Source organism: Parasteatoda tepidariorum, chromosome 3 (genome assembly GCF_043381705.1).
Source record: "Parasteatoda tepidariorum isolate YZ-2023 chromosome 3, CAS_Ptep_4.0, whole genome shotgun sequence".
NCBI classification, from domain to species: domain Eukaryota; kingdom Metazoa; phylum Arthropoda; class Arachnida; order Araneae; family Theridiidae; genus Parasteatoda; species Parasteatoda tepidariorum.
Window position 1 is genome coordinate 46,541,700 of NC_092206.1, and position 15,957 is coordinate 46,557,656.

The window sequence follows — 15,957 nt, forward strand, 5'->3', positions numbered from 1 at the left end:
AAAAGTATTTAGTAATTACGTAATTAAATATCAAAGAAATTATACTTTTGATCCACGTACGTGCATACATTATTTAAATTAAGCCACTTTTAGTAAACCAAGGCAATGTGATTATGCCTTTATCATTTATTTTTTTTAATGTAATCATGGATTTTAATGATCATAAAAGATTATTATTTTACTGCTATAGTTGAATGCTATAACAATTACTTCTAAGATCAGATAAAAAAGTAATAATTACTATAAAATGATAAAATAATATAACTGCACACTTCATATAGAACAATGAGAAAAAAAAATGTGGTCAAAACTACCGGAATATGATGACAGGGTGCGTAGCCGAAGTTTTCAACAAAAAATAAGTACCTTTCAAGCACTCAAAAAATATATTTAATCACTTTGAAAAATATCATAATTAGACAGGGTTAGCAAGTTTTTGACAATTGATGGTTTTATCCGGTTTTGTTTACTATGACGAAGACGATAGCGCGTCACAAACGATGAAATTAACAAAAGAAATGAAATTTTCTATCACTATTGGAGAAGAAAAAAATGACAATTGTTTAGTTGGTCCCCGTAATCAGCAAAAATTGGAAAGATTTTTCGATTCTATTACAGAGGGCGGAAAATGAAGTCTAAAATGGAGAATCTCTTGCAAACTGCAGCAGGGATGCACACGAGAGACAAAAATCCTTACCACTGAATCCACCTCAGTAAACGCAAGTGCGGACCCGCAAGTATTTCATCAAACATGTAGAACAAATGGTGCTTTCTGCAGACCGATGGTACGCCGAAAAAGATTGGGCTTGAATTAATTGTGAAAACGTTGAACAATGTATTTTTGCATAATTTTCGGCGAAAATCAACGTGGTAAAGAAAAATATCACACTTCGGAAAAGGGAAAATTAAGCACTTTTTAAAAACACCCATGGAAAAAAGCACATTTAAGAGCTTCTAAAAAACGAAAATCAAAAATAAGCACCTTTAAGCACTTTTTAAAAACGTTTCGCATCCTGGACGATATTTGCTTTGTTTCTGGCTCTATATGAATCTTGGTAAGTTTTACCAAAGCGCTTTGGTAATGAATTTGAAAAAATTCACAATAAAACAAATGTGGTAAAATTTGATAATCTTATCATGATTCGGCATAAAAGAAAAAACAATTATTCGGTTAAGCTCACCTTGTGTATTTTTTATTAAGTGTGTGGTAATGAGAAATATAATTTTGAAAACCAGAATTTCCGGAAAACCGTTATCATAAGAACGAACGATATACGTAATAAATGATTTAAATACCGCATATTTTGGTTTTTATTACAAGAATTATAGTTGGTTTTTACCAGAAATTTTATTACCATACAGTACGGTAATTTAACCAGAATCGTTTCCTCCGTATAGAATATCTGGACACATACTTCTGTTATATTTAGAAAAAAAAGGGAAAAAAAACAGTATTTTAATTTCCATTAAGTATTCCATTCTTTTCTCAAAGCCACACGAAGAAACTAAAAAACCTTGCATTCGATAAATGAATAAATATTTATTTACAAGAGCCATAAATTTTTGGGCTTTCTTTGTAGCTTTAATGAAAGAAAAAAAGAAAAAAGGGGGAAATGTATAACAAACAAGCTCTTTGAATACAAGCATGCCTACGAAAATACTTGAATATTACCTTTTTAATTCAGCATTTATATAGTTTCTTCATTTTCTGCTCAAGTTTGCTCAGTTCAAAAATTTTCAGTAAATTTAAATCCATGTGAATGATGGTTTTAAAAGACATATTATTAAAACTATTGTATTCCCATTATATTTTGCTATTTATGTTGAGTCGTGAACATTTAAATTCGCGGGAATAAACAATATAACGAATTGCATGTACATTTAATAAAACTGAATATATTTTTTTGATGTATGTGTTTTTTAAAAAAAAGCTATTTGTTCACGTATTATAATTATTATATTCGAAAAACTAGGTAAAAAGTAAACATTTTATAAATAAATAAAGTATTTATTTTACACGCAAACGCACATACAAGTTGTTATTGTGTTAATTTTTTATTTATGTATGTATTCATTTTCAGTTCCACCTGACGTTTCTTTTTCTTTAAATTCCCCTCCATGTATGGCTAATGGTCAAATTTTTTTGAAAATTAATATAAACAATAGCTTTAAAATATATTTCTCAAAAACATAGCACCCAACTTATTTTGGTATTTATGAAGAATTGCGAATACTGAAATGCGACTGAAAATAAAACAGGCAGCACATTTTCCGATACATGTTAGACTGCAAACATTGAGAGGAACACGTTAAAAGGGTTCTCTTTGCATAGTTTCATACAACAGGGGAAAAAATCAATTTTTCCCACTCTTTAGATACGTACAGACTTGAAACAGACTTTTCTCCTCTGCTTGCATGAATATTCTAGATAGGCATGCAAATTTATAATTTCTAAATAAGGAGTACTCAAATAATAACAAAAAGGGAAGCTCAACAAAAACTAATTTATTTCCTATGACAGAAAAATACCTCGAAAAATTCTATACATATGAATAAGATCAAACATGAACAGTCAAAAATACAGACAAAAACAACTGATTACAGATTCTTCTCTGCTATTGTACTTAAGAAATTCATCAAAATCGTACGCATAATAAGCCCTTTAACAGGCTATTGCGATATCAATTTCCAAATTGAAAAGGAAATATATAGTAACGACTGAAAAAGATGGTTGAAATAATTATATTTGTTTTAAGAGCGCACATCTGAAGAAAAATGATTTTTTCAAAGTTATCACCATCGCTTCATCGGTGACCAGTCACCGAATCCTTCGTCAAATATATCGCTGTCAAAACCTCGAGAGTCGACTTCCGGAAATTTCCTCTTTTTTATGCTGTCAGTCATTCGTTTTTTGGCATAATGATTCAGAGCACTATTAGAAGATAGAAACCGCCAAAATCTCTCAGTTTTTGGGTTCGGAATGTTGGACTTATATCCACTTTGCTTGAAATCCAACTCTTTGGCAAGTTTTAAAATAGCTGGGAGAGAATAGTGTGGATTCTTTTCATCCAAGTACTCAGTCATGGAATCCTCAGACATGGAATCGACGTGAATTTCTCCAAGGGATGCTGCTGCCATATATAAAGTCGCCGTCAAAAAAGTTCCAAGAGGAAATTTTAAGAACAACCTGGAAATAAAATACACAAATGAACTAACAGAAGTGCGAAAGTATCATATGCGCATTCGCTAAAAATAATAGTGCATAAGCACAATGAAATAATACATATGACAAAATAGTGCATAAGCACAATAAAAGAAAAGATATAATAAAACAGCGCATTCGCACAATGAGATAATAGGAATGGCATAATAATGCAGAAGCATAACGAAATAAAAGATATGGTATAGTAGTGCATAAACATAATGAAATATAAAACATGGTACAAAGGTGCATGAGCACAATGAAGTAAAATTACAATTTTTAATTCAATTAGATTTTTGATTATTTAGGACCAAGCCCGATCAGATTATCAAGCATTCGGATAATTGGAAAAATATTTATTTTACTCGGAATAAAGCAAAATCTGATTATGAAGTAATACTTTAATGACTACAATAACAATTTCTTTATTTGACATTTCTTTTTCAGATTTTCGTTATGGAATATGCTGGCCTTAATCATGTGGCTTTAGGGAAAGGTTTTGAGTAATTTAAATAATAGCACATAGGATAGGTTAATAGTTTTAAATATCAATCTTTAAATAATTAAGAACTCTTTTCTTCAATTAAGGTTGATACATATCCAAATTCTCGTTATAGAGATTATTTTTAAATTTAATGCGCAATAGTTCTTGGAAGTTAATTATTGATAGTTAAAGATTTTCCCCAAAAGATGTCTGGCACCCTTTAGCGAAACAGTGAAAACAGTTAAATTTTTCCTTTTTAAAGTAAATCTCTTGCAAACTACCCCTTCCCTAAAGAAGTCAAGAATATAAAACTGTGGAACAAGCAGAATTGTATGCTTTTTTTCCGATACTATTACTTGATTAAGCACTTGAAATTCTGCCCTATCTTCTACGCCAGCTTCAGAGCAAATAATACTTCGATCATTATAATGAAGAACTGTGGCGAAGTAATTTGTATTGAAATTATTTATTTAAATACTCTAAGATAATATGATCTTACAGAGTAAGTATGTTTTAAAGCTGTTTTTAAATCGCTTTTAAGTGAATAATTTATGCAATATAAAATACTAATGACGAACCATCTTAAATTAAATCGTATTTTAAAAGTATTAAATAAAATACATGAGGGTAAAAAGAAGGTAAATAAAACAAAGGAATATAAACATAAATACATATTTAAGATAAGGAAAAAATACCATTATACACCGAAAGTAGTTTTCTAGCTTTTAAAATCAATATATGTAATATTTAAATTTATCATACATTTATACTTACTGGTACGTACTTAAAAAAAAACTTTTAAAATCATTTTTATTTCCTATATAAATTTTGGTTCAAAAATATTTTAGAATTATTGACAATGATATTTTTGATGGATTGCGAAAAACAGCAGAAACAACATCTTAACAAACATAATAATTTATTTTGTCAGTACAACATGGATTAAAACTCAAATACTTTGAAGATATAATTTCAAGAAGTGGATAAATAATTCATTTCTATCGAAGTATTTTAATTATACTCTTCAAAATATTTCAAACATCTGAGCAAATTTTTGGATTTTCGATTAAAACAAAGTTGCTTAATAAGTATATATTGTCAAGCAATTAATATCTTTAACATTTTCAAATCGAAAAGAGGATTAGAATAAAATCAAGTATGAGCTTATTAACTTAAGAGTTAATTACGCGTAGCAACTGCAAAATGTTAAACTTGGTTGTAGAGAGAAATTTAATAAACAAAGATTTTTACAAGACTATTCAGAGAAACTAAATTTAATTTTAAAATGAAACATTTTGCTCATTTTATTGAATTATTTTTATTGCCAGGGTAAGGTTTATATAGTTATTAAAACCCATAAATGTTGAGACAAACTTCTGGGGGAGGTACGGCACATCATAAGGATTATGTAGAATTGTATAGGAACTCATAACAGGAAAAGTTGTCTTAGGCCTACTGAAGGCGCTTTCCTATTATGAAGCAGATATGTTGAAGCAGATCTAGCTAGCTTAATGTAATATATTGATTCGACAAACTTGTCCAATTGGTCCTCTAGTTATTAAATTACGGATAAAAACCTAATACTAAATTAATTTAAATACAATATCCGTTTCTTAGGAAATAATGGAAATCTAAACTTGTTTTTTAGCCAGATAACATATCCATACTCTCTAGCACAAACGAACTAAAATCCGTTAAAGAACCTTGGGTAATTTTGATGAAAAAAAATATGCAAATAACTGTCAATGAAATAATAAGAATGAATTGCTACTAGCAATGTAGATTGCTTTGAGGAAAATAGATTTAGAAACCTTAAAAGGATTTTCTACTGTAGTATGTCAACAAAATTATTTCATGTAATTAATCGGAACGATGCATCATGCGATTGCACGGAGAGAAAAATTCTGATAAAATTACCGTACTGAATGTTAAAGACACTTCTGGTAAATAAAAACATATTTCTAGAAAACAAAATCAAAATATGCGGTATTTAAACCCTTCATTTCGTAATTTTTCCGCTTATATGGTCACGGTTTACCAGAAATTCTGGTTTTCAAAATTATAGTTCATGTTACCAAACATATAGTAAAAAATAGAAAACAGAAAATTAAATTTAACTAAATAAATGGTTTTAACGCCAGACTAAGGTGTCCATGCCATAAGACCACCATACTAAAATAAAAATTACCAAATTTTACTACATTTTTCCAAACATGTGTTAAATGCATACATTTTATAACTTGTGTTAAACACATGTTATAAAACCATATTTTTTCTACTAATTTTACCAAAATCAATACCATTGCACTTGTACGAAAATTGCCGAGCGCTTTGGACCTACAATAATGGAAGAGACACTTTCAGTTTTTTCAGTTTTTCAGTGATTATTTTATATTTTTAAAAGTGTAGTAGATTTTTCATACTTAGCAATAAGGTTTAAAACATTGTTGAAGGACCAACAATAAATTACAAAATGAATCAAGTAAAACACTCAATATCAGAAAATCAAGCAATAATCTTGTAACTTGTATCGATTACTTTATTTGTTATTTGCAATAACTACATAAAATTTGTAATCTAACTTAATTATTAATGGAGACATAGACATTTTTATTAAAAATTAATTTTCTGTCTAATATTTTTTCTGCTATAACACCAGAAACATTCATTAATGTTTTAAAATATTATGCGAACAATTTAAAATAATTTACAAAATTTTTGTTTCAAAATTTGAAAACTATTCATGGAAGATATGAATATTTAAAGTTGCTCTTTTATACTGCACATGCATGAAAAAAGTGTAAAATAATATTTTCAAACTTTTGTGGTGAATCGTATTTGGCAACTAATGAAAAAAATCTTTGAATATCTTAAAAATTTTTTAAAATTCAAATAAGATATTTAAATCAGATTTTTTTTCATCAGTTGCCAAATATGATTGACTTCAAAATTATGAAAAAAAACTTTCACATTTTTTCGTGCAAGCGCAGTATAATAGAGCTAATTTAAATACTCAAATCTTGCGCAGTTTTAAATGATTTTTTTTTTCAAATTTTAAAACAATAATTTTGTTAATAATTTTGAATTGCTCCAGAAATATTAATAAATTTTATTGAATAATTTTTAAGTTATAGCAAAGTTATAGCAAAGTTATAACAAAGTCTATAATCTCCATAAATATTTAAGCTGGGTTTACAAAATTTTATGAAGTTATTGCATATAATTTACTAGTTACAAGCTTGTTGCTTGATTTTCTGGCAGAGGGTTCTCAAAAATACTTATCTTTTATACACTACCTTTTGTAACAACTTTTTAAATGTTTTTAAGGTGTCAATCTTTAGAACTATTTTTATACCTAACATTTTTACAAACGTTACGTATTTAATACCTAAATTTGATGAATTATGCTGCAAGAGAATGTTAAACTATATGTACCAGAATATGAAATTATTTTCTGTGTATATTTTATAAATATGTGCATACTGCATATGTTAACCAATTTTTAGAGGCTAACACAAGCAATAAATTTGTGCAGTGCAACGAGATATATCCGAAAAGCAGACGACATTTTTAGATTCCAGTTCGTCCGATAATTACTAAAACTATTGCTTGCATATTTGGAAGATTAAAGCGGAGTTATAAACGTGTACCCGTTACGGGAAAATAAAAGTAGTGGGGATTACTCATTACGGGACTATAAGGTAAAAAAGTTTAAATATATTTCATTGCCTAAAGAGTTTTCTGCTGTTATAATTGATTTTATCTTCTAAACGATTGTGTAAAATAATAAAAATTTTTATGGTCTTGTTAAGTTAGAAAATCATAAGAGCTTCTTGATATATTTTACTTCAATGTCATTTTTGTATGAGCTGGTCCTTCACCTAAGCACCCGAAATATCTTTAGCGATACGGATACTCACTTTCTGAAAAGTAATTATCAAGACTCAACTCTTTTAGAAAACATAATCATCATATTTATAAAATTTAATTTATTTACATTTTATTTTTTCTTAATTGTTATGATATATAATAAAATTCAATGAGCTTGTTAAATAAACAAAATGGGGAATTCATTTAATATGCCAAAATGCATGAAAATTGCTATAATTAAATTAAAATTTTATTATACTACTTCACGAGTTTTAAAATTATACTATTACTATTGAAATAATACTATTACTGTTCGTTAATAGCTACGTATTTCCTTTTTTCATAATTAATTAAATGAAAGTAGTTCTAATTTTCCTTACAGTGTATTTATTTCCTTTTATAATTTAAACAATTTAATCAAAGGCAGTAATAACGAATTCTTTTTTTAATATAAATTTTTCTAATAGAACTTTTCAAAAATACTTTCTTGGATACGTGCTTTATTATATAAAAATAATCTTTTTTAATGTTTTTTTATTTACTTTGAAACTGCATTGTTTTGTGTTTAAGAGAGAAACAAACATTACACCGCTACTTTCAGTTAGACCAATTAAAATATGACTTATTTATTTTAGAGAAGAGCTGAAGAGATTATTCTTCTTTGTTTACCGACTACAAAACAATTAACTTTTTCAACTGAATTGAAATTCTCTCTGGGTTTCCTTTTCTAAAGTTTTGTTTACATGAAAATGTGTGAGATATGACACGCATCTAAGTGATACAGATGAAGTTATTAAAAATAATTTGGACAACGCTTTTCAGTTTCGCATATAGTACAATTACAGATTTTATGCAAATTTAATATTAATGTCGATCATAGATTTTTATCTCTTTGACAAGACAAAGCTTCTTCAAAAGTAAAACTATTGATTTTAATTAACTAGTATAACTATAGAATTTATAATAGATCATTATTAAAGATTATTAAGAAAGGAATATTAGATTCTGAAGAGATTTTAATAACGTTTATTTCATATATACATTTTACTAATCTTATACATTATTATTGTTTACGAAATTTTAGATGACATGAAAACAAATGCTGTTTTACCTGTAAATATAAGTTTAATTTTATAGGAAAATTTTAAATTAATATTCATAATTAAGCTTAATCAAAATATACCAGAGAATAATAATATATTAAGAATAATAAAAATATTCGGATAAAATTACGATAGATAATTTTAGGTACAGTGTGCCGGTACTTTTTACTTAAAAAAATATTTTAAAAGAAGGATGCAAAGGTTTTGAAAAGATGACTTTTGTTAAAACGTCGAAAATACCAATGACATAATTATTAATTCAAAAGAAATGGAAGTCAAATTATCAATTCAAATGTTTAGATGCAAATTTTGATTCCAAAGTTAAATACGTTTTCTTTTTTGTTGCACTAAATACTTGAAATTTTAAGCATAAACTTTTTAGCCTCAACAGTTAATACATTTTAAAACATTTTTTTCTTGTTTTTCGTTAAAGATTTTAAATTTTTAAGTATACTTTTTTTTCTCTGACTTATTTTGAAAAGATAAGTTTTGGTAAAACGTCAACAATCTTAATTATGTAATCGTTAATCCAAATGCATTATTTCCTAAACTATTTGGCATGAAGATTAGCTAATATAAAGTTGATTAACAAAATAATATTTATGTATAAAGCTAAATTGAGAAAAATATAACCATATTTCGAAACTATTCCAAATTTTGAAAAAGCATGATTATAATAGCAAATGCATTTTTATATTTAAAGAATATTATTTTCTATTAATATGAATCAGCTTACGATAGATGTACATTAGAAACTTATCCTTATTAGGAACATAACTTTTCCCTAAGGTTGATTAACACTAAGTGTTATTAAAAATAATGAAGCCTTCCTTGGTTCAAAATGTTGTTAATGAACACTTATTTTAAATATTAATTTATAAAGCTTGCAGGAAACATTCATCTTAAGTGGCCTGTTTTATGTATAACCTGATTAGGTCATGTTTGGAAATTAAATAAGCTTTTTAATAGCAATTATAGATCCATATAATTCAATTAAACTTGATACGATAATAATTGCACTTTAAAACACTTTATTAGAAGTGTTGAAGTCAATTTTAGTGGATTAATTACATAGCTTTATATTTATAGTTTCTTGGATATTATATAATTTAACCATGAAATTACTGAACATTTTTTCAGCCATAGTTCCGGTGTTTCCCTAAAACATCTTTACACTTTATATTTTGTATATTTTGTAAGGCATAATTTATAAAATAGCTTGGGAAATTAGTGATTGAAATTTTATTTAGTATACTTAAAACGACTTTAGAAAAGTTTTAATAATTTATGTAATTTCACATTTATATCAGAACTATTAGAGGCAACATTTACATCAGAATTTCGTTACTAGCCTTTTCAAGTTTAAAAACGAAATGATTTTCAATTTATTTATAATGCAGCTTATATTATACTGCATATAGAACCTCAAACAAGGCAAGAAATTCTTTTAAAATGATTGTACTGCATGGTAATGACGTTTTTGGATTAAAAAAATAAACAATAATTCTGATTAATAAAGCTAAAATACACAGTATTTGAACCATTCGTTAGAAAAAAAATTTCATGCATACAGTAACGGTTAACCAGAAATCCTTTTTTTCAAAATTGCAATACTTATTACCACATATTTATTAAACAAATACAAAACTTAAAAGTAATTTGAACCGAATAAATGGTTTTTATGCCATTCTTTATGGTATCCTGATAAAATTACCTAAATTTACAAATTTTGTCACACATTATAAAATTTATTGCTATTATAAAATTTCACATTTTATTGTAAGTTTTACCGAAATCATTGCCAAAGCACTTCGACTAAATTTTCCGAGGTTTCAGTGCTTTTCCAAAGAGCTAAGAACTTGCTGTAAATTTTACCATATTCTGATAGTTTTAACAATACCTTTTCTCAACTTTAAAGCAGTGATTCTAAAATTTTGATCGAGAAACCAGAATAAATCAATAAGTAGTCTGATAAAAGCAGTGTAAGCAAGCAAAACTTACAGATCTCTAGAATTTAGAAACAAATGTTTTAAATTTTAGAAAAAACACTGTTTGGAAATTAGAAAAAAATACTTTTAAAAATTGCTTACGACAAAACGCTGTGCATGTATTTTCTCAAAGAGCAATTTTTTAAGATTATATGTACATGTTATTTTTATTATATCCGTGATATGTATTTCCTATTATAAAGAAAATAAAAAATAAAAATATTTAAAAAAAACATTAAAAGAAAATAATACAAAAAAGAAAATTCATTAATTTTTCGCACCTTATTTATTTTGAAATTTCAAGTAATTCATGAAATTTTTAATTTAAACTAGATGTAAATATAGGTAAGATGTTGAATATAAATAGGGTGTTCAATATAAATGGTATAGGATAATATTCAGTAATCCTAAGGGGGTAATAACCCCCAAGGATTCTGGAAAGTGGTGCCTTCATATTTGCATATGGCATTTCAATATTTATTTCCTAATTGCATATAATTAAATTTTTAAAAAAAAACATACGCATTTATCTGTAGAATCTTAAAGTTTAGCAAAGTTCATTTAATGTTACAAAAAAAAAATAACTTCAATTCAATTAAAACTTCAAATTTTTAAATTTAACTTTATTTTCTAAGTAAGGTGCCTGATTTTATGACTTGAAAAATAGTTACTGTATAATTTTATAGTTTTAAAAGTTTAAAATTTAGTTAAAAATCTTCATGGTATTAACCTTTGGATGATAACTAATTCCATATTCTGGAGTTTTTTTTAAAAAATAAGATTATAGGAAAAGCAAGCAAGAACAGCCGTAAACATCATTAAATAACACGCTTGTTGCAATGAAGCTTAATTTAAATAACAATAAATTTTCAGAAAACATTGTCATTTTAATCATCTTTGATAAGCTACTAAATAATAATTTCAAAAACCCCATTTGAATAATGAATACGATGCACGCAACTTGGAAGTTTTTAATTATACTGGATGATATATTTAAAATTCCTATGCCACATTTAATTTTTATTTGTCTTCAATATACTCTAAGAATATTTTAAACTAGAGAAAATTACAGTTTTCTTTCATTAAACCTTAATATTTTAATTTTAAATGCAAAATTACCAACGACTTTTTAACAGATACGTTTATTTTGTATTTTATGCTTTTTTAAATATTTGATACACATGGTCGCTATAATTTTTCTTTAAGGGCATTAAATTTTTAGAACTTTTTCCATATGGAAAAAGTTCCAAAAATATAAGCATATTGCAAAAATTGGAAGAACCGTAAGTTAAATTAAAGGAAACGTAAAAAAAGTTTTTCAAAAAAAAGGAAAGCTTGAAAAACTGGTTGAAGTATTATCAAGTAGTAGACTTAAGTGAAATGGATATATTTTCGAGAATTCAACGAACTTAGAATAGTGATGATAGTAATGTAAAACTATGCAAGCTTAGAATGACAGGAATTTGACGAAGAACAGATACAAGAGAACGCATTTAATTGCTACATTATATTCAACGTAGCACTTCTAAATAACGAAACAAGCCATGAATTCTGCAAAAATGCAGTTATTTAAAGGAAAAATGTTTTCGAACACAATTGAAAGTTTTTGTAATAGAAATAAAGTTGCATTTATAAATTAAAATTAATTAAAGATATCATGTGTAGAGTTAGTAGAGACATTAATTTCTGATACACTAAATATGATTTTAATTGAAATTTCTTGTTGCCAATTCTGCAAAACATTTAAAAATGGCTATAGAATATTAACTTTAAATTATTTTAATTAATTTCAAATTAATATTTAAATTATTTTAATTAATTATTTTTAGAAGATTTAAATTCACTAAAATACTAAAATATTTCATTGTAATAAGCAAGAAAAAAAATCGGAGTTCTTTTTAATTTAATTTTTAATATCGGAGGCGAAAATTTACAGTAGCAGCCACTGTGCAAATTTCAGTACACTAGAAAATTCGATAATAGAGTTAAGAGTGGCCCACAGATTAGAGACACACACAGATTTTTTCTTATAGATAGATATCCTTGATAATTGTAGTAAGCAGGAAAAATTAACGTCCTAAAAACTTTTTTCTAGCGAAATTGCAATTTTTCAAAAGCAATTCCAAATGCTTATATATTAAATAAAATTGAACCATTAAATTTAAAATTAAGTAAAGATAATATGCGTAGAGTTAGTGGATACTTCTATATAGTATGCCCTAAATCTGATTTTACACGTAGAAATTTTTTTACAATGCTTGCAGAAAAAAATAATAATAATATTAATCATTCCGTTAGAAGTAAAACCAAGTATACGGAATTTAAGCCATTCATTTCATAGTTTTTTTGTTCAGATGATAACGATTTACCAGAAATTCTGGTTTTCAAAATTATGGTTTTTATTACCACCAGATTTAGTAAAATATACAATACTGAAAACTAAATTTAACCGAATAAAGGGTCTTATGCCATGTTCTAAATTATCATGATTCTAACTTTTACTAAATTTTATCACATTTGTAAAATTTTATCACATATTATTAAACCGCAATGTATTGTTAATTTTACCGAAATCACTACCAAAACTCTTCGGTAAAAATTACCGAACTTTTCAGTGTTTCCATAGAGCCAGAAACATGATAAACTTTATTATATTCTGATAGCTTCTTTTAACCAATAAGTTTTCAGTGGACATGCCTTTTCCTGTCTATGGGAAGATTTGGTACCGCTAAATTTTGTTTTTATAAACAATTAAGTTAACTTAATTTCAGTGTATGAAATTTAAATTAATCTTTTTGTATGAAACATATCGCTGAATTCCCCATACAAAAATAAAGAAGAAATTAGTTTCCTGAACAAATTAATAATAAGTTCAATAGCTGTACTTATTCGAAAAAAGTTAGACAATCGGAATATACCAGCAGGAAAATCATAAACAAACTTTTTAAATGTGTCTTTTTTTAAAAACTTGTAGATCAAGGGTTTACCCGAGAGTTTAAATAATAAATTATTGCATAAAAAAGGTCAATATTTCTTTGTAATTTTACTAGGTTTAAAATTAGTGTTTTGGTTATTTATTTGATTACTATCTTTGTACTCAATTCAATTGATAACGGAAAACTTTATAAAATATGATGTTACTATTGAAACCGATAAGTAATCAGTACAATGCAATTAAATATTTTTTAATCATTATTATCTGCATAGACCATAAAATATGCAATTACCGCTGATAACATCAAGCAGAATTTAATTTTTATGTTGGCCTTAACAGCGACTTCATTTAATGTTGTTATTTTCTAATTATTTCTAGCTTGAGGTGAATGACTTTGGACATAGTCTTAAATCATAATTACTTTAAGGATAGTTTAAAAGGATCTGAACTGTCGTGTGAACTTAGGCTCATTCATTTAATGAAAATTAATGGAGAGCGTTTTTTACAAGACCTTTTTCTGAACAAAGATTTCACTAGATAAAAAAATTATTCTTAATTAATTTAAATATTTATTTTGTAGTGCGATTGAATTTTATGCTTATCCGCTAAATAGGATTTTTATTTCGAAACAATATAAACTGTACACATGCATTTTATATATTTGAAGATTTTTTTTCAATTTCGAAAGAGAGAGTTTTTTACCACTGTGTTCATTAAAATTATATAATTTTAATAAACTGATACTTTTTTGATAAAATATTATTGTCTCCACACATATTTAGTGTATAAGCATTCGGTGTATACTTATTTGAAGTATACGTGTTCTATGTATATGTATTCGGTGTCTTCATACACTACAAGACCCATTTTTCATTCGAAAAGTGTTATTATTACTAGTAGTAGTAGTATTTTAGATATTCATGGAGAATCTTTTTATATGAAGATAGATTACTTTTTTTACATTTTTCCCTTTTCCTTATAAAAATGTTTTGATTATATTGTTTTCAAAATATAGATAGTGCGGAAAAGGATTTTGTCTGGGACCAATTTTAAATTTTTATTTTTTTTTTATTCAGAAATAAGTAATTAAAATAAAGTTTTGTATGAAATACATTATAAGTAAGTCGATTAATACATTTTTTTTTCGAATTAAATGAAATTTATTCAAATAAAATTTGAAATGAATGATCAAAATCAATCCATAGTACGGTATATTTTACCTCAAACCACCCACCATATGCTATGCTACAACTACTAGATAGTATCTAGCAGTTACTCCTCCTTGGCTAACGCTCATTTTGATTTTTTCAATCCCTACTATTAGTTCACACTCTCCCTATATCTTGTTCAAAATTTCAATCGTTAACAAAATACTTTTTATTCATAAACTCAAGTTCAAATGCATTTTTTTCTCAAATTGTAGTTTATGACACTTGATGTTAATACAGATTTTTTTCAAATATTAATTCATTAATTAAATAGGGATGAGCAAAAAACGAAATTGAATCTTCTGATTGGTTGCAAAATTTTTTTTTTCTTATTTGATGATAGTTCTCTACAGAATGGTTTTTTACGTCTGATTAAGAACTATAAGAATAAAAAAAAGAAGCAATATGAATGCTCTTATTTCAGTATAAAGAATCTTTAAAATCGTATCCTAAGAATTCTTTATTTTACGTTTTTTAGTTTATAATTTTTTGATAAAAATTGTTGTCAAAATACTTTTTTTTTTAAATTAAATGGTATAACATTATGTGTTTATGAAGAAGGGAAGCCAAGGGTGCCAATTTAAGTAGTGATGATGAGTGGATCATTAAGGTGTGGTTGGAGTTTGTATTGGTATAGTGGGCCAGTTGAAGATATTGACAAATTAAAGATTGATGCTGAAATCAGGGGATGATGAAAACAATACTTGAACTGGATCAGATTTATTAAAAAGGCTTTTATTTTATGTATTTGTAGAGCTCGAGTTACAAAATATAAAAATCATTCATAAGAATTTCAGTTGAATCAATTTTGCATAATAATATTAATAAGGACAGGCCATGGGAGACAAAACCCCCACAACCTGCCTAATCAAAAGCCAAATTAAAAAGTACGTGTAATTTGTTCCGATCGGACACAGGAGAAGCATGGGTAGGAGATCCAAAATTGGCGATTTATTAAATTATAACATAGCCAAAACAAAGCCAACTAGCATATCCACATGGATGTAAAAGAATACCTTGGCGATCACGAGTCGCCAACAAATTTATGTGAATTATTATAACCATGCAACCGAAACATTTAGCCGTTGGAAAATTAGAATAAAAAGTTATAAATAGATTTTTGTTTTCGATTAGAGGCGACAGTGAATTAATAGTATGCTTTTATGT

General features: G+C 26.6%; 1 protein-coding gene across 2 annotated transcripts in view; it reads right to left on the reverse strand.

The window, feature by feature from the left end:
- LOC107450130 (uncharacterized) overlaps positions 1 to 15,957 on the reverse strand; it is a 91,012-nt gene that overhangs the window by 4,976 nt on the left and 70,079 nt on the right. The window contains exon 2 of one of the 2 annotated variants that reach the window (XM_016065868.4): positions 2,486 to 3,187. The exons of the other annotated variant lie outside the window; for it this stretch is intronic. Coding sequence (XP_015921354.1) covers positions 2,794 to 3,187 — 394 coding nt within the window. The 3' untranslated portion in view covers positions 2,486 to 2,793. Of the gene's footprint in view, positions 1 to 2,485; positions 3,188 to 15,957 lie in introns of those variants that run through there. 2 annotated transcript variants of the gene reach the window in all.